Source organism: Schistocerca nitens, chromosome 5 (assembly GCF_023898315.1).
Source record: "Schistocerca nitens isolate TAMUIC-IGC-003100 chromosome 5, iqSchNite1.1, whole genome shotgun sequence".
Classification (NCBI taxonomy): domain Eukaryota; kingdom Metazoa; phylum Arthropoda; class Insecta; order Orthoptera; family Acrididae; genus Schistocerca; species Schistocerca nitens.
Window position 1 is genome coordinate 355,575,222 of NC_064618.1, and position 25,532 is coordinate 355,600,753.

General features: G+C 38.0%; 1 protein-coding gene across 1 annotated transcript in view; it reads right to left on the reverse strand.

The window, feature by feature from the left end:
* LOC126260454 (dynein axonemal heavy chain 6) overlaps window positions 1–25,532 on the reverse strand; it is a 1,163,459-nt gene that overhangs the window by 517,352 nt on the left and 620,575 nt on the right. Inside the window, exons 74-76 of the mRNA XM_049957783.1 lie at window positions 4,885–5,108; window positions 3,483–3,738; window positions 3,021–3,211 (exon numbers count right to left, since the gene is read on the reverse strand). Coding sequence (XP_049813740.1) covers window positions 3,021–3,211; window positions 3,483–3,738; window positions 4,885–5,108 — 671 coding nt within the window. The remainder of the gene's footprint in view (window positions 1–3,020; window positions 3,212–3,482; window positions 3,739–4,884; window positions 5,109–25,532) is intronic.

Below are 25,532 nucleotides of genomic sequence, written 5' to 3' on the forward strand. Positions count from 1 at the left end.
CAAGTAACACATCAAACTGATATACAAGACAAGGCCCGTCATGATGTGAGAACCACCAGGTGTTGTAGGGGAAAATGTGTGTACATATGGAAATATGTGCCCATATATAGAAGTTGATAAGTAGAGGAGGACTCTAGGGTGTAAATGATATATTAAAGAATGAATGCAAAGTTTAAGATAGATTTATATCTTTGCCAGAAGATACTTAATTATGGTATACATAGAAATGTATACTAGGGTAATGAACCATGAGGCCTACTCAGAAATGATAAGAGGGGCGTACCCAGCATTCACTAAGTATAAAGGGCAGGTGTACCTAAGTGGAGATTGGACGATCTGTGGCCTAAGAAATAGGAATGTTTTGTAAGGGGTGTACCCACCAGAATGAAAAGAGGAAGTGTTCTCATAAGGCCAACCCACAAGCAAGGAATAGGTGCTGGTCCTAGTAGAAGGGGACAGTAACATGACAAAAGTCACAAATTTTATAGACATTATTCTGGGAAGTGTGAATGAATTCTATGAACAACTAGCATTATTATGTTTCATGGAAATAAATGAGTGATGAGTGTCAAAAGAACACTTTCATTTCGTCCAGAGTTCCTCAAAGCTACAATTAACGAAAATAGTATATACTAGGAAAAAGGTAGTACAAAGGATAAGAATAGAAAATAGAGTACTCATATGTCATAAACACCTGAAGTTTACGATCGCAGAGTGGAAAAAAAGAAGAGTCCTCACAATTCCTAAATATTAGTAAAGCTGACTAAAACCATGAGTAAATGCTCAAGTCTTAATAACAAAGTAATATAAGAAAAGAATAGAGAAACAATAAGTGAAACATTGTTGAAGAGAGGACAGAGAATTGTTATTGAAAGGAAAGATATGTATATAAACATATGTAAGAAATGTATACTGTTAGAATATGAAATGTTATTATGAGTGATATTATTTGCATAACGATTATGTATAAAATATCACGTGTTTGATCTGAGGGGGGTGGGGGGTATGTAGTGATTTGAGAATTTCTGTGTAAATTCTAGAACCACTCAGCCTTCTACCATCTCAAACACACGATATTCTGGATATGAGTGTGGGATGGTAGAATCCTACCTACTGCGTGTCACATGTTTCTGTGTGCAGGTTTAAAATCAGTCGCGGGAAGAAAGCAGATGTGGCAGACAAATGACACCGACAAGTACCTGTCACACAATCCATAGATGTTTTAGTCAGTGTGTAAGGATGAACCATGGAGTTTATATACAGCTCTGTGCTTATTGGGTCATTGACTATTGTTATTAAAACAAAGACAGTTGAAAAAGAGCTCTTGAAAACTCTTGACATAACCTTGCTATAGGCAAGATTTCTGATTTATGTTAAGAAAAGTTATGGTATCAAAGCCAACTTTCTTTTACCTGTAATTCAATTTGTTTCTGACGTTTGACTGTGTGAGAGACTTACTGGAAGTTATATATTTACATTGAAAGTGAGAGTTTTACTGTGTATGAAAGTCAAATACATCGTTAATCGATGAACAGCAGTATGTCTACTTATTTTATAACTAGAAAGTGTCTAAAAATTCCTGTACCTAGCATTATTCGAAGGAGAAGTCAAGATGGTTTCCAGTAAAGAAGAGTGGCTGAAAATTCCAAGTAGGTAACCTTGTAAAGAAGTGGAAGGTGGTTTGGGGAAATAACCTGAAATAGCCCAGATTCTCACTCACACTTTAAGTTGGAAACGTTAGAGATTGGGTAAGAATAGTGAAGGAAATAATCTGTGATTTTTTTCAAAGGAACTATCCTAGCATTTCTTTAAACATTTTGTGGGAACCACAAAATCATTTTTATCTGGATGTCTGGATGGATATTTGAACTACTGTCCACCTGAATGTGAGTATCTTAGCATGTGTGCCACCTAATGTAGGATGTTTTCTGAATACTGGAGTATAGCAATGAGTATTGATCAATCAAAACTGATGTTCTGGTACCATATTTTGCGAGATGGAGTGGCAGCATCCATGCTGTTGGACCAGCTTCCAGACAGGAAATGCACTGGCCTCAGACTACAACGGGCACCTGAATGCTATTGCTGAGATTCTCTCCTGCAGAACATAGTGTTTTGGGACAAATAACATTTCAACCTTTCCTACAGTAATGGTTACACGTGAGTTCAGTTCCATCATACCAACTGTTACCTGGCATCCTTTGGATCTGAGAGACGTAATATAAAGGTGCAAAAATGTGATGTTTGCCATACTACTGGATATAAGATGTACTCTTGACCGCACTGGTAACATAAGGAAGGTTTTCGCTGGGAATGTACTGTCTCTCCTTCAGCCAACACTGTATGCCAAAGTTTTGCAGGACATCATCTAGGTATTTACCTATTGACCTATTTGTGCATAATGCTCTTCTAATGATGACAGTAAATTCTTTACGTACTTACAAACAAACTGTGAGGCAGGAGATTCTACAGGAATGTATCCAAGCCCTCTTTGATTCAGTGCAACAGTCAGAGGCCCTGATTGCAAGTTAGGTCTGTACATCATATGTATTGTAAAAGTAAATGACCTTTTACAGTTGTGTATTACTAACCACTTGGGCACAACAAGGTACAAAATCTATAATATAACGTTCATATCAGTGAAATATGTCTGTCTTGATATAGTAATTTTCACTAACATTGCAGTATCTGTCTCATAATGGCTTATGGTGACTAAGAGTAAATTTCAAAATTATGATTAACTAGAATACAATGGACTTGATAAACATACTGAAATTTGAGAGGGGGCATTGTTTATCAAGAGTAAGAATTTCTGTTGCTTTGTTGTAACAGAAATACTTCTTGAGCTGCCCCTGCAATAACAGAAATATTTTGGTGGAGTATTGCTGCTAAAAAAGAGGGGGAAAATTTTGATTCATTGTCATTTTTAGAATATAGCAGTTTTGGTAGTTATGTACCTGTTAATGAGCCATGTGCATCCAATAAAGAAAAAATCAAAAGAAAAGCTTTTGAAAACTTACTTGTATCCACAGAGATGTGCTGCAAGCCGGGTCAAGCTTTGCTTACCCATTCCTCCTACACCCACCAGCAGTCCATTTCCTCTTTCTGCTCTTAAAATTCGTGCCAGACGAGTTATGTGTTCCAGAGCATCCATAAAAAATATAAGTTTCATTTCTTTGGGTGTTGTTAAGTTGTAGTCTTCTAAATAGTCCTTGATAAAAACAAGTTTTGTCACTCAATTGTATAACCATGTAACATCATTAATACAAAAGTTCTATTTCCACAAGAACTTTTTCTGAGGCATTTAAAACAGCTACTTTTTCTTATGGATTACAGTAGAAAATAAAGAATACTGTAGCCTGGAAATTGTTCAAAATTGTTGTTATATCATAAGGCTCAGATATAATGATGAACTTCTGTGAATCCATTCAAAAGACCAATTGTTAGCAAAAATAATTACTTTTTTTTTAAATAATTCATACCTGAGCTACTTTCTTGAACTTCTCAATGTCTGTTATTTCTTCATATACTTTGTCCTCTTTAGATGCTCCCATAACCATGAAATCGCCAAAGAGAAGAACAGGTGGGTGAAGAATTATTTCCTCTTCAGGCAACTGAATGACAGGATCTCCATAGGTGCGATTGCATACCTCATACATTAATTTATAAAAGTAGCTTTTATCTTCAATATTTATTAAACGGTCATGAAAAACTCGCAGGCATTCATGATAGAACAACCTAGTTAGAAAGAAGAATCATGTTATGTATTCATGGGATGGTAAGTTTGAATGATACTAAGTTTTTCATTTAATTTTGTGAGTTAAGTAAAAGGTGAAAATTTCAGGCCTGCATTAAGATATTTTCGGAATTATAATGCAGTGATTACATTCTTGAGATCTCCCCACTTCAACTCTATTTTTAAATTTGCTGTGTCTTCAGCCCTGCTCCAATAATTCCTTCATCAGTGCTTGGTAAGTGGATACTTATCTTCTAACACATACGTTACTGACTGAAAAATGGAAATAAAGACAGGAAAAATATGTAGTTTTCAGGTCGTAGCAGACTGACTGAGATACATAGGAGCTGACATATTCATTAGTTTAGTATATGACTCCTTTGCCTGGAGGAAGACAGAAGTAATTCTTGAATGAAATATGACTTTTAAAGGTTAAAAAGCACTAGCCAATGACAGTAGAGCAGGAAAGGGTAAAAATTTCTTAAAAAGATTAGACTGTTTATAAATCTCCCATCATTTAGATTCTTACAATATCCAAAATACAGCTATTCGTCAACAACATGAACAAAAACTTTGAATGTACAATAATATGGCATATAGTCCTTTATAAATATCAATAAATATGATGCTATTAGATGTGTAATTGACAAATCCAAGAAAGGCTGTTGTCATAGCAATCAGTCTGAAGACTGATGTAAATCACTTCATATATACATAGCTCCTGTACCCCGTATATCCGTCAGACCTTGATTGATTGAGAGCCTTTCCAATTTTGACCTCCTGCACTTCACTCTATTATGTAATTTAGTTACATTGTCTCACAAAGCTCTTTTTAATTCAGTTCAGAACCTCTTAATTCTCTTCTTGTCTCTACTGTTTATACTCCACATTTCACTTCCATATAATGAAATACACAAATGTTCGTAGAAAAGGCTACCCAATGCTTAAACTTATATTCAATATTACTATTTTTCTCGCTTTTATGAAACCCTTCCTTGCATTTACTGATTTGTGTTCATATCCTCCTACAAATATTAAAAAATGTTTCAATGTTTCTGTCATAAACATAAAACTATTGTTACCACTACAGCTTATATCTATACAGCACAGAGTTACAGCATTTAACAGTAGAAAGAAATGTAGCTTACCTCATCATCTGAATAGCTTCCCTCACAGTGCCAGCATCTGCTTGCAGTACACCTTGTATACACTTTGATAAATCACGTAGATTGAAGACATAGTGGGATTTTGCAGGTGTGGGCAGGAGGTCTTCTGATATTCGATTATATATTTCCACTGCTGAATTTACAATAATATCTCCTAAGTCTTTCACTGGGTTTGTGAAATCACTAAGAAAGCCACGCAGTATTACCTAATTAAATGAGAATAAAAATATAGTTCACTGTATTTGATTTTAAAATAGAAAGTAATTTCTCAAGCACTCATACTAGTGATGACTCAATTTTTATGCACAATGTTTTGAAAAGTCTCATAGTAAACTTTGTCAAGTATCAAGGAACGCTCATAGTTTAGTTACTGCATGCATTCAAGGAACGCTCATAGTTTAGTTACTGCATGAAGTGCAACTACACTGTGCAGTACCGTTTGGAACATAATATGTATAACTGACTCCAAGAACCTGCTAAACCTTTTGATACATATTTGCTTTTGATGCTGAAACCAACAGTCTGCAAAGCATTCAATGTCTCAGCATTTCTTACTGTTGACAAGTCAAATGCAGCCACCTAGTATGTCAAGAACTTTGTCAAGTATCAAGGAACGCTCATAGTTTAGTTATTGCATGCATTCAAGGAACGCTCATAGTTTAGTTACTGCATGAAGTGCAACTACACTGTGCAGTACCGTTTGGAACATAATATGTATAACTGACTCCAAGAACCTGCTAAACCTTTTGATACATATTTGCTTTTGATGCTGAAACCAACAGTCTGCAAAGCATTCAATGTCTCAGCATTTCTTACTGTTGACAAGTCAAATGCAGCCACCTAGTATGTCAAGAACTTTGTCAAGTATCAAGGAACGCTCATAGTTTAGTTACTGCATGCATTTAAGGAACGCTCATAGTTTAGTTACTGCATGAAGTGCAACTACACTGTGCAGTACCGTTTGGAACATAATATGTATAACTGACTCCAAGAACCTGCTAAACCTTTTGATACATATTTGCTTTTGATGCTGAAACCAACAGTCTGCAAAGCATTCAATGTCTCAGCATTTCTTACTGTTGACAAGTCAAATGCAGCCACCTAGTATGTCAAGATTAAAAAAAGTTGAGGGATTAAGTGCTTATGGGAAACTAGTGTGGGTGCCAGAAAGGAAACACACAACTGACAAATAGAAAAGTGCCTGAAGATATTAACAAAATAAGCCTTGCTTAAATTTGATTCTCAGTATTTGTTTATTACGATTTCTGAAATCATTACTTGAGAGGACTCCTCAAGTGCACTATCCAAGAAACTTGTCATGTACTGCCTGACATTTATCTTGGGTGTACACCATTACTGAGTGACATATGATATACAAGGCCACTCCAGGTGGGTCAGTGCTCAAGATTCCTCACGTATCTAGTTGGCTATTCAGTCAGCACCACATATGATGTGCCACATAGATATGGGATTTGAGACACAAATGGTTTCTGGAGGGTGAAATCATCTACAGCATTACAAAGTAGACCAATGATCACAGACGATGAAAGTTAAATATATTCAAATGCTTTTCTTAGTTTGTTTTGTGTCTTAGTATTGCTCTGTTTCACAGGCATTTAGTGTAAAATACCAGTCTTTCTCAAAGGAAGAGGTATACACTAAGAATTAGAAACACATCGGTGCTGATGCAATCTAGAGAAAAGTCTATATAATGTATAGAAATGTCACATGTGATTTATTTCACTCTTATTACACATTAATATTAAAGATAACCTAGTCTAGCAAAAAACCTGGATGCATAAAACATTCTTTGCCAAGCATCTGAGCAAATCAGCTGTCACTCAGCTGTGTCTCCTTTTTAATACTGGAATGAGATGTAAAAAAGCAGTATTGTTGTGTGGGATATGACTTTCTTGGATATTGTAATTAAGTCATTAATGAAATAAATGTCCTACAGCCCTTACAAATGGCATGGAATATTTTATTTAATTTAGGTTTTAGATATATTAAGGGCTATTGGCTGCATTAAAGCCAATAAAACTAGGGATGTATGTTCAATAGAATACATAATTGGATGCAGAACAGATATTGTCAGAGGGAAAAGGGAATATGAGTAGTCAAGCTAAGGTATAACTTGTGCCACTTGACAATGCCCCACAGAGTAGCTGGAGATAATACTGTACATATCCTAGACTGTTTGTAGGGTCAAACATTGCTGACACTATTGTTTGTACTACTACTGCTGGTGCAATATTAGGTGATGGCTAATTCAGCTATGTTTTCTGTTAATGGACATTAATTAATATATTTAATTTTTTTCATTTCATAAGGATTTAGATTTGATTGTTGTTCCTTTTCATTTCAGTTAGCTTTGCAATGGACCAAGGACAGCTGTAGAGAAACCGATGTGAAACATGAGCAGTTCTAGTTTGTCTTGGGGTGGGCACAGTAAGGGAGACAGGGGAGGCATGTGCAGAAACAGCAGGCAGACCAGTGGTGGACATATACACAGTCCTTTATTCAGTCATTCAACATGATTCCTCCTTGAACATGAAAAAGGCTTTAATTATTCCATCCTGCTAGTGCACATAATATTCCATGCAGAGCTGCAGGCAATGACATATGGCAAGCAGCATGCATTCACAGCATAGGAGACAGAACACTGTGCTGGTATCTCCAGTATGTGAGGTGAGCTCAGACAGCAGGATGTGGCCACACTGTGGTCACGGGTGGTCACCAAGTCTTCTCTACTGTGGAAGGTCACATCATCCCAGTGGCATAGTGAAGGTTTTGCCAAGAGTTGAAGTCTGTACTGACACTGAGGAGCAGGGTCTGGAAGCTGCATGGTGCTGAATGCCACAATGGGCAGACAGGGAGAGGACTTTCATTTGCAACACAGGTGTGGCAGACCTTATGACGAAGACTCCCACCTGACACAAGGCATGTGCCATGCATGGCACTGCCATACAGATCATGCTGTAGCTAGCTGGTCCGGCAAAGCTGGGGTCTGGCATAATTGACAGCATGTGTCAATGATGTGGGAGCCAGTCAAGCCAGAATAGCTTCTTGAAAACTAGTCCCAGGGCATGACACCTGGAATGACAACACAGAAGTCTTACTGCTGCTGATGGGTGCTGATCAAGCATGGGTGATGGCTGGCTGTGGCTGATATCCATCTCTTGTGTTGTGGGCTAATTTCGGTGCTCACGGTCTAATAACATAGGAGGTGATCACACAGTTCAGTCACCAGTATCTGCTGTCTGGCTGTGGTCTCACTGCAGTTCTGGGCTCTGACTTCTGCTTCAAGTTCTCCTACAGTTTTGTCCTGTTACAGTCTCCCCCCTTTTGCAAATAAAATTCACCCTTGAATTTCGTCAGAACACATACATGTTTATTTACAGTCATTTATACTTTATATTTGTTCCTCCACTCATTGTATCATATTATACATTATTTGTCTAATTTCACTAGCACTTATCTACATTTTCTCTCAACCACTGAGCTAGTATGTTCTCATCTGCACACTTTTTACTTGTGGTCAGCTTTAGTCTTATTAGAAGCTACATCATCTCATATCGCGGGAAAGGAAAGAGGTTCAAGAAATATATCCTGTCTGTGTAAATATGCTAGCCTATTCACTTATTATTTACATGCTAAAATTATCATCTCCCACATTCCTCCAACATATATATCACATACATATAGTAACTAACAAGGAAAAAACCCAGAAAAATTCTAGTATATCAGATTAAAATACATTCTTCATTTACAAAACAATATTAGACACTTCCAGCAGTAGCAGCAAAAAGAAACCAGGCATTCCTTTACATCGATCTATATGTTTACTAACTTGTAATGAAAAGTTTCAACAAAATAAAGTAGTTGGTAGTAGTGTTTCCATGGTCATCTTATTAATGATATTAACTGGGCAGAACTCTCTAACAAACAAAATTCTCAGACTTCTTTTTCACAATACATCATTTTACATATGTAATACTTTATTATATTCACTATTCTAACTTTTATCTTCACAACAAATGTCCAGTACTTCATAGTAAACCTCAGTATATCCAAAAGTGGATACTCCTCACTCCATATCAAAACAAATAGGCCACTGGTCCCTCCCCTTTTCACTGAGCTCTGCGATACTGCGGACATACTTCATGGGTCACCGTTTCTTTCCAGCTAACCTCCTGTGTCAATAATACATTTTACCTCTCACTCCAAGAAACTACTCACAAGGATACATTACTGCCTATAATCCACATTTGAAAAGATTCATAAAACTTTCTCATCACCTGCTACCACAGTGACAAACTTTTAAAGAAATTGTTGGTGGATTTGCTGCTGTTATGTGCACTGTCACTGCTAGAGGTCTTCTGCCATCAGCATTCTGTGTATCTCCTTGGTCAACATTGATCCATGGGTCTCCAAACCATGTCAATTCTGACATACAATATGACAGGTGATGCAGAATCACTCAATATTGGGTGCCAAAATGCAATCAACCAAGGACAGGTGCAGAGAAACCTGAGAGAAACAAGAGCAGTTCTAGGTTGTTGAGGAGGGTCTGAATCTTCCTGCGGGTGTGGTAACATCCACAGATGGTTTGGGAGACAGGGGAGGCATGTGGAGAGGTGGCAGATAGACCAGAGATGGACATATACACAGTACTTTTTCAGTTCATTCAACTTGATTTCTCCATGAATGTGAACAAGTCTTTAATTATTCCAACCAGCTACTACGGTCATTCAAGTGCAGGTTCTTCATCATGTAATATTCTGTGCTTATCTGAAGGTGATGACACATGGTAAATGATGTGCATGCACTGCCCTGGAGAGCTCTGTGCTGGCATCTCCAGTTTGTGTGGAAAACTGAGGCAGCAGGGCATGGTATTCTCTACTGCAGAAGGTTGTATGATCCCAGTGGGATGGCAATGACCCATTATGAAATGCAGCAACTGGCAACAGGCATGGTGTTGGATACGCACACTGGGCAGACAGATAGAGGTCCCATATTTGTAACCCGGTGGAAGCACAGTTTATGGCAAACACTCCCAACTGACAAATAACAGGCGCCTTGTGTGGCCCTGTGTGTTGAAATGAAAAAAATAAATAAATAAAAAATCAAATATTATTACTCAACATTATTGACATGTACATGAAGACATTTTTTAAGGATATAATACAACTGCATTATCAAAAATGTGCTGTGCTTATTTAAATTTTCCTTGGCTATTGGACTTCACTTACATTTCAATTGTAGTTGCAGGCAGCAGACTCCAAGAACCTCAGTGCTTGTCATAATCAAGAAAATCCTCCTTATATGGTCTTCATTTCACTTCAATAAATAAAAAAATACTTGATACTGTTGTTCAATATATTATTATTCATGTTGTTGTTGTGGTCTTCAGTCCTCAGACTGGTTTGATACAGCTCTCCATGCTACCCTATCCTGTGCAAGCTTCTTCCTCTCCCAGTACTTACTGCAACCTACATCCTTCTGAATCTGCTTAGTGTATTCATCTCTAGGTCTCCCGCTATGATTTTTACCCTCCACGCTGCCCTCCAATGCTAAATTTGTGATCCCTTGATGCCTCAGAACATGTCCTACCAACCAGTCCCTTCCTCTTGTCAACTTGTGCCACAAACTCCTCTTCTCCCCAATTCTACTCAATACCTCCTCATTAGTTATGTGATCTACCCATCTAATCTACAGTATTCTTCTGTAGCACCACATTTCTAAAGCTTCTATTCTCTTCTTGTTCAAACTATTTATCGTCCATGTTTCACTTCCATGGCTACATGGCTACACTCCATACAAATACTTTCAGAAACGACTTCCTGACACTTAAATCTATACCTGATGTTAACAAATTTCTCTTCTTCAGAAATGCTTTCCTTGCCATTAACAGTCTACATTTTATATCTTCTCTACTTCGACCATCATCAGTTATTTTGCTCCCCAAATAGCAAAACTCCTTTACTCCTTTAAGTGTCTCATTTCCTAATGTAATTCCCGCAGCATCACCCAACTAAATTCGACTACATTCCATTATCATCGTTTTGCTTTTGTTGATGTTCATTTTGTATCCTCCTTTCAAGACACTGTCCATTCCGTTCAACTGCTCTTCCAAGTCCTTTGCTGTCTCTGACAGAATTACAACGTCATTGGCGAACCTCAAATTTTTTGTTTCTTCTCTATGGATTTTAATACCTACTCCAAATTTATCTTTTGTTTCCTTTACTGCTTGATCAATATACAGATTGAATAACATTGGGGAGAGGCTACAACCCTGTGTCACTCCCTTCCAAACCACTGCTCCTCTTTCGTGCCCCTTGACTTTTATAACTGCCATCTGGTTTCTGTACAAATTGTAAATAGCCTTTCGCTCCCTGTATTGTACCCCTGCCACCTTTACAATTTGAAAGAGAGTATTCCAGTCAACATTGTCAAAATCTTTCTCTAAGTCTACAAATGCTAGGAACATAGGTTTGCCTTTCCTTACTCATTCTTCTAAGATAAATTGTAGTGTCAGTATTGCCTCACATGTTCCAATATTTCTACGGAATCCAAACCGATATTCCCCGAGGTCGGCTTCTACCAGTTTTTACATTCGTTGGTAAAGAATTCGTATTAGTATTCTGCAGCTGTGACTTATTAAACTGATAGTTTGGTAATTTTCACATCTGTCAACACCTACTTTCTTTGGAATTGGAATTATTATATTCTTCTTGAAGTCTGAGGGTATTTCGCCTGTCTCATACATCTTGCTCACCAGTTTTATCAGGACTGGCTCTCCCAAGGCCGTCAGTAGTTCTAATGGAATGTTGTCTACTCCCAGGGCCTTGTTTTGACTCAGGTCTTTCAGTGCTCTGTCAAACTCTTCATGCAGTATCGTATCTCCCATTTCATCTTCATCTACATCCTCTTCCATTTCCATAATATTGTCCTCAAGTACATCACCCTTGTATAGACCCTCTATATACTCCTTCCACCTTTCTGCTTTCCCTTCTTTGATTAGAACTGGGTTTCCATCTGAGCTCTTGATATTCATACAAGTGGCTCTCTTTTCTCCAAAGGTCTCTTTAATTTTCCTGTAGGTAGTATCTATCTTACCCCTAGTGAGATAAGCCTCTACATCCTTACATTTGTCCTCTAGCCATCCCTACTTAGCCATTTTGCACTTCCTGTCGATCTCATTTTTGAGACGTTTGTATTCCTTTTTGCCTGCTTCATTTACTGCATTTTTATATTTTCTCCTTTCATCAATTAAATTCAATATTTCTTCTGTTAACCAAGGATTTCTACTAGCCCTCGTCTTTTTACCTACTTGATCCTCTGCTGCCTTCACTACTTCATCCCTCAAAGCTACCCATTCTCCTTCTACTGTATTTCCTTCCCCCATTCCTGTCAATTGTTCCCTTACGCTCTTCCTGAAACTCTGTACAACCTCTGGTTCTTTCAGTTTATCCAGGTCCCATCTCCTTAAATTCCCACCTTTTTGCAGTTTCTTCAGTTTTAATCTACAGTTCATAACCAATAGATTGTGGTCAGAGTCCACATCTGCCCCTGGAAATGTCTTACAATTTAAAACCTGGTTCCTAAATCTCTGTCTTACCATTATATAATCTATCTGTTACCTTCTAGTATCTCCAGGATTCTTCCATGTATACAACCTTCTTTTATGATTCTTGAAACAAGTGTTAGCTATGATTAAGTTATGCTCTGTGCAAAATTCTACCAGACAGCTTCCTGTTTCATTTCTTACCCCCAATCTGTATTCAGCTACTATGTTTCCTTCTCTCCCTTTTCCTACTGTTGAATTCCAGTCACCCATGACTATCAAATTTTTGTCTCCCTTCACTACCTGAATAATTTCTTTTATCTCATCATACATTTCATCAATTTCTTCAGCATCTGCAGAGCTAGTTGGCATATAAACTTGTACTACTGTAGTAGGCATGGGCTTTGTGTCTATCTTGGCCACAATTATTCATATAATACATAAAACTCATAATACTTCATGTTTAAAATCGCAGATCTCCATCATCCTTCTACATACAAGAGAGAGCGTGTGTGAAAACAAAAAACTGTACAAATAATTGAATGGGTGTTTTCCATTTGTCTGCACCTTACACGCATTCATAATTAATGTCTTTGCCAACTCTTCTGTTTTTTAATAAATATTAACTGTATAATATCCTGGGGGTCTTTCATCATGTATCTACACAATTGACCCCACACTGTACGCGGACATGGTATGGAGACATACAGAATTTTCTCTTCCCCCCCCCCCCCCCCCCCCCCCCTGATAATGGTCGATGCCCTTTAATGTCGACTTCTTTTTTATTTAATGGAATGGATATGTAAGCTTATCCTAAGTATGTTAGAATTCTACAACAAATTAAAAGATTGTATACATAATATTATAGTCTATTACTTATTTTAATGTAGCGTGCTAACAATAATGTTCAGTTTGCTCCATTCTCACTGCTGGGGCACTGGCTGATTTGGTGGCTAAGAGCTAGATGCTGATGGTCAACATTCTAGATGCTACCATCACATGTGCATGCACTCATTTTCTTAGTGTCTATTTCACATTGAATGTCACACTTTCACCTGAGTGTCACGTATTGATGAATTGCCATGTCATTTGACTTCATTCTGGTTGCAGTGGTTGTGTGCTTATTGTTCAAAATCCAATGCTGTGGCTGAAGATCTCCATTTTTACAGCCCGGGCATCATTATTACCTGTCATGCTCGCATTTTCAGCGGAGAGAACCCTGACCAACAGCATCTGTCGATGAGGTGAGTACTTGCTTGAACAGCTTGTTAAAGTGTCAAGTGTTGTGTGCCACGATACTCAGAAATTATTTCATTGCACACGCATGTTATTGTCACCACACTCAACCATCCACTTGTTGAAAGACACATATAGCCATCCAGAAATTGTATAAACTGCTTGTCTTTAAAGTTCATTTCCTCATATAGAGTTTGGTTTCCAATGAAAATTCATACAAGTATTGAGTTACAACAATAAACATTACACGATAGCTTATACCTATGGCTGACATTCCATCCATCGCTTATAATATGAACATAAATTTCTGAAGTTTTAAAACATCATAAATTGTTCAGTAACTGGGTTCTGTTACTACAGTTTGCTTGCAAGCTTCAACTTATCTTCATTCACATCACATAAACGAATTAATTACATACACATACCATGATACAATACAAGCATATGTTTCATTTTATAGATAGCCTTTTATCACTTATGGGAGCTCATTTCTTTCTTAGGTAGAGGAGGGAGAAAAACATTGGAAATAGGACTAAGACATTGTGCACTGCTGGCCTAATTATGCTTGGTGCTGCCTCCTTTGTTTGGGAGGGAAGAAGGGTAATACTCATCTACTGATTCAAGGATTTAAGAGGAAATGTTACTCATACAATCATGGAGTAGCTGCTAAAGAACTTTGATTTTGTGGAAATATGAGGTGGAATCCAAAATTTTTGGGACTAGTGCTGCCATCTGGAAAGTAGAAGTAGTAGATCTTTGCACCACTAGGTGGCAAGAGCTGCATATATGATGAGTCAGTATGTGGAGTGGCATTCAGCTGGGAGGACGTGTTGCATGTCCACAGTGATTTCCATAATTCTCTGTGTTTGTTGTGTGGCGATTTTATGGTAGAAGTCACACGGACCTTCTTCAGACCGCATCTGATGATCCAACCTTCTTATCACGGGTTATCACTGGTGACGAGAGCTGGATTTACAATTATGACCCATAGACAAGGCAACAATCATCCTAATGGAAGAGCCTGGGCTCTCCAAGCCCCAAAAAAGCGAGACAGGTGAAGAGCAAAGTAAGAGCATGATCATTGTTTTCTTTGATACCATGGGAATTGTGCACAAAGAATTCGTCCCACCCAGCCAAACAGTGAATTCCACATACTACTGTGACTTTTGCGATGGCTCCATGAAAATGTGTGGTGATGATGGCCCGAACTTTGGCATCAGGGGAACTGGCTGCTGCATCACGACAACGCGCCCTGTCACACGTCCTTGCTAACCAGGACCTTTTTGGCAAAAAACAACATGTTGGTCACTACCCACCCACTGTAATCGCCAGATTTGGCGCCTTGCAACTTGGTGCTATTCCCAAAACTGAAACTCAAGTTGAAAGGCCATTGGTTCGACACTCTAGAGAGGATTCAAGAAGCATCGCTGGCAGTGATAAACACCCTCAAAGAACAGGGCTTCCAGAAAACGATTGACCAGTGGCAGAAATGCTGGGACCAGTGTGTATATGCAGATGGGAACTCTTTGAGGGTGATGGTGACCATTAGTCCAAAGGTAAGGATTTCAAGAGATTGCAGTACAAGTCGCAAAAATTTTGGATAGCACCTCATAATATGTACTGACTAATCATTGACATAGTATCATGTTGTTTCTTCATGTGCCAGAGCTGTTTACTTTAAATGATGTGTAGCTTAGTGTGAAATGTGACACTTTAACCACCCTAGACTTATCTTTCTTGAATACCTGGAAATGTCATTATTCAAGCTTTTGTGTAACACGATAAAAATTAATTGGCTTTTGTAAAATCTCATACTTAAATGTTTGTGTACTCTACAGTGAATAAGTACTGATAATTGTCATGGGGACACACTGCAACAATGCATATTTCACTTTTCATTTGCCTTATGACCTTTGTATAAATACCCTTATAACTAAATTGTTTACTCGAGGTGTGGCCCGTTTTGTCATTTGGTACCTGCTATTCTTGACGTACCTCTCTTCTTCTGCACCCTGATGATGCATTGGTTGCTCAAAGAAAAAACTTAAATCTAACTTAAAACTAATTGCATTACATAGCTTGGTGGCCACTGATACCTTTGGTCATTGTATACATCTACAGAAATTCCCTTAATTTGTTTAAATTCACAGGCATTCATTTATTCTGTTACCTATCATGAGCATTTACTCTGCAAAGAAAATTATTTGACATCTCTCAAAGTATTTTGCCTTTAGTCCTTACCTTACATCTACATCCATACTCCACAAGCCACCTGACAGTTTGTGGCGGAGTGTTCCGTGAGTACCTCTATCGGTTCTCCCTTCTATTCCAGTCTCTTATTGTTCGTGGAAAGAAGGATTGTCAGTATGCTTCTGTGTGGGCTCTAATCGCTCTGATTTTATCCTCATGGTCTCTTTGCGAGATATACGTAGGAGGGAGCAATATACTGCTTGACTCGTCGATGAAGGTATGTTCTCGAAACTTCAACAAAAGCTCATACTGAGCTACTGAGCATCTCTCCTGCAGAGTCTTCCACTGGAGTTTATCTATGATCTCCGTAATGCTTTCGCGATTACTAAATGATCCTGTAATGAAGCGCACTGCTCTCTGTTCGATCTTGTCTATCTCTTCTATCAACCCTATCTGGTACGGATCCCACACTGCTGAGCAGTATTCAAGTAGTGGGTGAACAAGAGTACTGTAACCTACTTCCTTTGTTTTCGGATTGAATTTCCTTAGGATTCTTCCAATGAATCTCAGTCTGGCATCTGCTTTACCGATGATCAACTTTATATGATCATTCCATTTTAAATCACTCCTAATGCGTACTCCCAGATAATTTATGGAATTAACTGCTTCCAGTTGCTGACCTGATATTTTGTAGCTAAATGATACGGGATCTATCTTTCTATGTATTCACAGCACATTACACTTGTCTACATTGAGATTCAATTGTCATTCCCTGCACCATGTGTCAATTCGCTGCAGATCCTCCTGCATTTCAGTACAATTTTCCATTGTTACAACCTCTCGATATACCACAGCATCATCCGCAAAAAGCCTCAGTGAACTTCCAATGTCATCCACAATGTCATTTATATATATTGTGAATAGCATCGGTCCTACAACACTCCCCTGCGGCACACCTGAAATCACTCTTACTTCAGAAGACTTCTCTCCATTGAGAATGACATGCTGCGTTCTGTTATCTAAGAACTCTTCAATCCAATTACACAATTGGTCTGATAGTCCATATGCTCTTACTTTGTTCATTAAATGACTGTGGGGAACTGTATCAAACACCTTGCGGAAGTCAAGAAACACGGCATCTACCTGTGAACCCGTGTTTATGGCCCTCTGAGTCTCGTGGACGAATAGCACGAGCTGGGTTTCACACGACTGTCTTTTTCGTAACCCATGCTGATTCCTACACAGAAGATTTCTAGTCTCCAGAAAAGTCATTATACTCGAACATAATACGTGTTCCAAAATTCTACAACTGATTGACGTTAGAGATATAGGTCTATAGTTCTGCACATCTGTTCGGCGTCCCTTCTTGAAAACGGGGATGACCTGTGCCCTTTTACAATCCTTTGGAATGCTACGCTCTTCTAGAGACCTACGGTACACCGCTGCAAGAAGGGGGGCTAGTTCCTTCATGTACTCTGTGTAAAATCGAACTGGTATCCCATCAGGTCCAGCGGCCTTTCCTCTTTTGAGCGATTTTAATTGTTTCTCTATCCCTCTGTTGTCTATTTCGATATCTACCATTTTGTCACCTGTGCGACTATCTAGAGAAGGAACTACAGTGCAGTCTTCCTCTGTGAAACATCTTTGGAAAAAGACATTTAGTATTTCGGCCTTTAGTCTGTCATCCTCTGTTTCAGTACCATTTTGGTCACAGAGTGTCTTGACATTTTGTTTTGGTCCACCTACCGCTTTGACATAATACCAAAATTTCTTAGGATTTTCTGCCAAGTCAGTACATAGAACTTTACTTTCGAATTCATTGAACGCCTCTCGCATAGCCCTCCTCACACTACATTTCACTTCGCATAATTCTTGTTTGTCTGCAAGGCTTTGGCTATGTTTATGTTTGCTGTGAAGTTCCCTTTGCTTCCGCAGCAGTTTTCTAACTTGGCTGTTGTACCACGGTGGCTCTTTTCCATCTCTTACGATCTTGATTGGCACCTACTCATCTAACGCATATTGTACAATGGTTTTGAACTTTGTACACTGATCCTCAACACTATCTGTAGTTGAGACAAAACTTTTGTGTTGAGCCATCAGGTACTCTGTAATCTGCTTTTTGTCACTTTTGCTAAACAGAAAAATCTTCCTACCTTTTTTAATATTTCCATTTACGGCTGAACTCATCGATGCAGTAGCCGCTTTATGATCGCTGATTCCCTGTTCTGCGTTAACTGTTTCAAATAGTTCCGGTCTGTTTGTCACCAGAAGGTCTAATATGTTATTGCCACGAGTCGGTTCTCTGTTTAACTGCTCAAGGTAGTTTTCAGATAAAGCGCTTAAAAAAATTTCACTGGATTCTTTGTCCCTGCCACCTGTTATGAACATTTGAGTCTCCCAGTCTATATCCAGCAAATTAAAATCTCCACCCAGAACTATAACATGGTGGGGAAATCTACTCGAAATATTTTCCAAATTATCCTTCAGGTGCTCAGCCACAACAGCTGCTGAGCCAGGGGGCCTATAGACACATCCAATTACCATGTCTGAGCCTGCTTTAACCGTGACCTTCACCCACATTATTTCACATTTCGGATCTCTGTCAATTTCCTTCGATACTATTGCACTTCTTATTGCTATAAACACACCTCCCCCTTCACTGTCCAGCCTGTCTCTGCGGTATACATTCCAATCTGAGTTTAGGATTTCATTAATGTTTACGTGTGGTTTCAGCCAACTTTTTGTCATATGGGCATTGTGACCGTTTATTAATGAGAGCAGTTCTGGGATCTTTCTATAGACGCTCCTGCAGTTTACTATTAGCACATTAATATTGTTATTCTCTGTTGCATTTTGCCTACTTCTACCTTGCCACGTCTCAGGAGGCTTCTTGTTGGGCCTAGGGAGGGAATTCTCTAACCTAAAAAACCCACATGTGCACTCCACACGTACTCCGCTACCCTTGTAGCTGCTTCCGGTGTGTACTGCACGCCTGACCTATTCAGGGGGACCCTACTTCTCTCCACCCAATAGCGGAGTATACTTTCTTGTATAGTTTTTCATGATGCTTACTTTTGCCTGTGAATATGTTGTATATATCTTAGTATTCAATTAAGTCTCTGTGTACATATATTAATAGATTCCTCAGTTCTTAGATAGTAGATGTAATTGTGTAGTATTTCCTTTTACCTTGTATTTAGCTTAGGTACATATTGCATTCCTATTTTGGTTGCGCCTTCTGTCAGCCTTTGTGTCAAGCATACAGGTCAATACCTCCTCTCCTACTACTGACATCAGTGTGTATTGTTGACTGCTGACAGCTGAGCCATAAGCTAATTTCGTTTATACTTCTGTTTTGCATAAGCAGTGTGTTACTTCTCATTGCTGTTAATTTTATGCCTGTGTGTAAAAATCAGAAGAATTACTTATGCCTATACACATTACTGTATCTTACACTTAGAGATAGGTACACTATGTACAATTATCTAGTGATAGAAAGAAAAAATGCTACTCAGTTTCATCATTCTATAAAAGCTTTTATGTCTTTGTGGGGGTGGAGATCTTTGTCCCTTCCTGTTTTCTCATAATCTAACCTGTACGTCCCAGGGTATGGTATTTTGGAAATTACATATGATCCTCAGTAGAGTAATTGCCACTTCTTATTTAGTTTGTCAGTTTTTGGCAATTTAGGATGCATCCATGGACTCGTTGCACTACAAAAAATTGTGCAACACGTTTCAGTGTCTTATTATAAATTTTCTTTCTATACTCAGCCCTGTTTTCTAGTGTAAACATGGCTTGTTTGATTTTGTCTTGTAGTGTCATTTCTATTGTGAGTACCTTTGATATGGGTGACTCTTACTCATTCCTTCATTTTGTCCAGAACTTCAGTTCATTAGGTGTGAAACCTGTTGAAGAATGTGGAAGGTTATTGACAACTTTCACGAAGGGAGTTACATATTCTACCCACTGGGTGTGTTTTGAGGGGTGTATGTCCTAATAAACTGGTTAAACTCGTTCTACTGGGCTTGCTTCTGGGTGAAAAAGGCTTACTAATATGTGCTTTATGCCCTGTGAGGTCATAAATTGTCTCCACTTTTGCCCAACGAAATTTGAAGCATTAGCAGTTAGCAGTACCTTTGGTTTATCTACTCTTCTCAAACAGTCTCCCTCAGTTCTTTTTCTGGTATTTATGGCTGTTGCATTTTTAATGGCATACATTTTGATATGCTTCAAGAAAATATCATGTAGTGCTACTACATACCTTACTCCTCCTTTACTTCTTGGATATGGACCAGCTATGTCCAGGATACTATATCTAGATGGTTTTTTGTGAGTAGTGGGTGTAGCTCAGTATACTTTGACACACTGAACTGTTTTGACCTTGACATATCGCACACTTTCTCAATACCTGTAGGACTCGCCATCTCAAATTTGGAAAATAACAAAGTGTTGCAATTTTTGCAGTACATTTGCCTACTCCTTAATGTCCCCAAATTTCATGTGTGTGTCTTGTAAATTTGGTGATATAATCTTCAGGAATGCACACACACACACACACACACACACACACACACACACACACACACACACACACACACACCATTGATAAGATTTTTCATGTTTCCGATGAAACAAAATGCCCTTGTACTCCTGATACCATTTACTTACCTTTCCACCTTCATCTTCCTTAAGGTTTTGCATGACTTTACTCCATCTGTGATGTTGCTGTTGTATAATTTTCATTTGCTTCAAAACTTATGGTAATCAAACTGTTGTGCTGTACCTTGCATTAATAGCATTCTGAGTTCTGCATCCTGCTCTGTTAATTCACCAAATTCCTCTAAACCTTATGGTAAGCTGGACAAGGCAATCACAATAACATTCTGAGTACCTTTAATATAAATGATCTCGAAATTGAATTCTTGTAAATACATACATCACCTAGCTAATCTACGATGCAGTGACTGATGGTAAACTTTGGTATTCTTGCCCCGCAAAAATATTCAAACTTTTAAATGCCCATATTCTGACATAGAGTAATATCTTCCTGCTTCTGATAATGGGTGACTAGAAAAACTGATGACCTTGGGTACTTCCTTACCTTCTTCCTCTCGCATCTGGAACAAGCATGCCCCCAGCTTTTGGGATGAGGCATCTGTGCATAGACAAAAATCCTTGGACACATCAGGGTGGCTAAGAATGTTTGCATTGACTAATACCTGCTTAATATTAGTAAAGTCCTCTTGTCACTTATCAGCCCATACCTGCTTAATGTTACTGCTGTCCTCCTGACACTTATCATCCCATAACCGAAGCCTATTTTTTCATAACAAGTTGAACAATGCATCACTGTTCAACAGTTGTTGTGGTACAAACTTATGAAAAAAAAAAAACCTAGTCCTAAAAAGGCTTTTAGTTGTTCTTTATTCCTTGGAGCTGGACAATTATGTATGGCATCAAGTTTTTTCGGATCAGGTAATATACCTTGTTCTGACACAACATGTCCTAAAAATCTGACTTTCTCCTTGCCAAAACTAGACTTTTTAAATTGGCTGTTACTCCATAATCTGCAAATCATTGAAGCACCTGTTCAATGAGCCTGATATGTACTAAGTAAGTGGGTGTAGCTATTAACATGTGGTCTACGTAAACAGTGACTCTGCTAAGCAATTCTGGTCATAAAACTTTGTCCACTGTAGATATAAACACTCGTGCACTAATATTCAGTCCAAAAGGTAGAAGATAGAATTCGTAACTTTTGCCACCACATATAAATGCTGCATATTTTCAACTTTCTTCAAGGAGCTTTATTTGCCAGTAGGACATCTTCAGATCAAGTATACTGAAATATTTTTTACTGTAAAACTTTAGAACCTGTTTGTCCAAGTTGTCTGATCTTTTGTGTACTGGTACTATAATCTTATTGATACCTCTAGCATCAATAACTAATCTTTCAGAACCATCTGGTTTGGTTACTGGTAATATTGGACTACAAAAGGGTGAAAATAAAGGTTGTGTATTTTCCCATTTAATCATATGATTGATCTCTTCCCTTACTGCCTCTCATTTTGCCCATGGAATAGGATATGACATTACACCAAATGTCTCATGTGGATAGACTTGAAATTTATATTCATAGTCTTTGATTACCCCTGGCTTTTAAATGGAAACATTGGCATACTTAAATAGCAAATTAGAAAATTCTTGTCATTGCATATCATTTAGTACCTGTGATTCACTTAGTTTCTGCTCTAACATTTCGTAAATAACCTCAGTGTTTACTTCTTATTCAGTATCAATTTTTTTTGGGAAATATACAGCTGGAAAGGAGTATTGTACTACTACATTTGACTCTGGTTTGTTTTTGTTACTTTCATTAGTGTTTTGACTAAATTAATAGAAAAAATCTGAGCCTTTATATAAAAGTGGCATTTACCATTACCTATGTCAATCTGTGTTTAGTATGGTGTAAATGCATCCATGCCAATAAGACAGTCCTTCCTTATATATACAATTCTCGTGTCACAGTGTTAGTTGCCATACTCTTCCAAAACGGCTTAATCTATTCTGATGAAATTTTACATGTATATTCGGTTGGTCTGAGAATCAGTCGTAATCTATTTTTCATACCCCTAAGTGATAAGGGTGGTCCACCCCAAAATTTTTTCTTATTTTTTGGACAGAAATTTTATTTTTATTCTTTTATGATGCGGCATTAAAAAATACACACAACCCTAAATTTTCACCCTTCTACCATCAACCCCTATTTTTTAATAGCGATTTTAGTAATTTAATAATTTACAATCTCGGTCAATAACTGATCAATTATCACTTGATCAGTTATTCCTGCCAGGTATCTACTGGTGATAGTCTTTCACTATTCGATAGATAGGTAATTGAAGAAAATGTACCAGAAGCAATGACTTGAATATTCCTCTTTGAATTGAAGTAACTAGACCGAGAAGTTTAACTAGGTAGCATGCGTCATTCGCCAAACCGACATTTAGGCCTTTCGCACATGCATCGATTTTTATCGTACGGAAATATATCATACGATCCAATTCATTTAGTGGAACAAAGGAGGTCCTATGCCCTCCTTTGTTCCTCTAAAAGAATTTAATCGCACAGTATTTTTATGTACGATAAAAATCGATGCATGTGCACTAGAACTAATAGTGCGCTAGAACTAATAGAGGCCGATACTGCTGGACTTCCCCCTAAGCCTTTTCTCACTCCCTACACAGTTTTTGGCCATTATTATTGTTTGTGTCACAAACTGCTGCCAACAATGGCTATTGTGTTACACGTATACATTGTTTTACACACATACATTATTCTTATAGACTAGAGATAATTTATATGGCAAAACAACGTTTGCCAGGTCAGCTATAACATACAAAGATTTTCAGAAGTGGAACAAAATTCAGCAGGTATGCATTGTGTTACACATATACATTATTCTTATAGACTGGAGATAATTTATATGGCAAAACAACATTTGCCGGGTCAGCTATAATATACAAAGATTTTCAGAGGTAGAACAAAGTTCACCGGGTATAGCTAGTTAACTATAAGTTTGTCAATTATAAGAAAGTTGAACTTCACTGTAAAATGTTCAATTTGTTATGGAGTAAGTGTCTGATGTTTAACCAATTTAGTCTTACTGCCTGTAGCAGTTTTCACCTTGCAATTTTGGACAGGAAATGTTGGGAATTTGTCTCTCTTCTTCAATTCTGAAAAAACTGCATTTGACATTAGGTTGGTAGTTGAACCTGTATCTAAAATTAACTGTGTGTCAATATTAAATATTTTCACCTTAATGATTGTTTGTACCAGTTCTTTCAGGATAATACCAATTGCATCTAACTCATGCTGATATGAATCATCCTTGATGTCACCTTGTTTGTGAAACTTTATAAAACATGTTTGTAGTTCTGCCTTGCCCCCACTCTGTGAGAGGTCAATAGCCTGGGGCTTAACTACGACTGGCTGGTGTTTTCCACTGGCGAAGTGTGACTTAGTTCATTACTTGGAGTAATTTCAGTGAGTCACACTGTGTATGTACTTCGCTAATTTGTGTCGTTAGCTGCTGTGCAGTTATGCTACTGTCCGAAGTTCGGCTGCGGTACAGCATAAGGCATGGCATTGTTGCCACGCGTTGGCCACTGCTGCGAGTGACTATATTCATGTTCAGCATAGGGCTTTGTGACGGTGAATTGTAATTTGCTTGTGCATTGAAATTACCCCTGTTGTTTTGAAAATTTCTTTTGAATCGTTTGTTTTTTCTGTTCCTGTTACCGTACTCATTACCTCTTGGTACATAACTTTGCTATTGTGTGTACCATCCTTGCTGTGTGTTCAGATCACATTTTACTGACTGATTTACATGACTATGTTGTTGTTGAGCCTGATTTTCTGTTGCTCTGTTGGATACAGGTCTTTTGTCATAGATTAAGTTGATACAATCAAGCATTGACAGAAAATATTCAGTGTTGTGCTCTGGCATTGTGACAAATTTTCTCTAATGTGCAATCATAAATGACTTCTCAAAATTTTTAACACATCTACCTGTGATATTAGGTTCGTTCAGTAGTGTGTCTTGTTCAGGTATTTTCCAAAGTATCCACGTAGACTACCGTATTTGCCATTGAATGGTGCAGGGTTGAAAACCTCGCATCTGAGTCTTTCTTGCACTGCCTCAGACTAGTATTTGTCAAGGAAAGCTCGTTCAAACAGGACATAAGTGCTGCAACATTTAGCCACTTCAGTTGCCCATAAAAGCACATCAACTTGCATATATCCCACAACAAATCTGATTTTCTGTGATTCCATCCAGCTGCATGGAAATACATGACAAAAAGCACTGATAAATACTACGGAATTCATTCTTTTACCTTTGGTAGTGAATGGAGGAAACTGTTGATGTCTTAGCAAACTTTTGTCTGCAAAAATAGTTGATAGACACATGGCATTTTTGGTCATATTTATGTTGTTATTGTAGTTACCTGTAATTCCGGCTGGTAATTGTTCAGGTATTGGACTTGTGGGTATGTTTACATTTGGCATTCTACAACTGTCACTGGTGCCTGCTGTGGGACTCGTGACAATCTGTGGATAAATACTGACAGGTTGTGGTTTTTTCACTGTAGCCTATGTATTGTTTACATGCATATTTCGAGATCCGGTAATATTTTCTTCTAAAAGATTGCAGATCCTATCTTTTGCTGCTTGTAGGTTAATGTTTACCTTGTTCACAATTGACTTTCTTTTTTCTGAATTGCCTTTTCTACTACATCTGTGTATAACTTACAATCAGTTAATAACTTCTCTGCAATGGTATTATCCTTATGTAATGTACCTGCTCCAGATTGATTAATGATATCACTCAGATTTTCATTGATTCTTTCTCTCTCCTTCTTAGCACGTGCTGAGTCAATTTATAATGTTGCTACCCTCAAAGCAAGCTCTTCTACAGCTAGAGGTACAATTTCATAGTCTTTATTTAGTTTGTTAATGACAGTGGTTACCTTTTTTACTGTCGAAACCAATTGGTTTTGTGTGGCTTCAATGTTTGCATTTGCATCTGTAATTTTCTTTATCTGTTGCTCTACTAGATCATGATTGTCATTAAAAG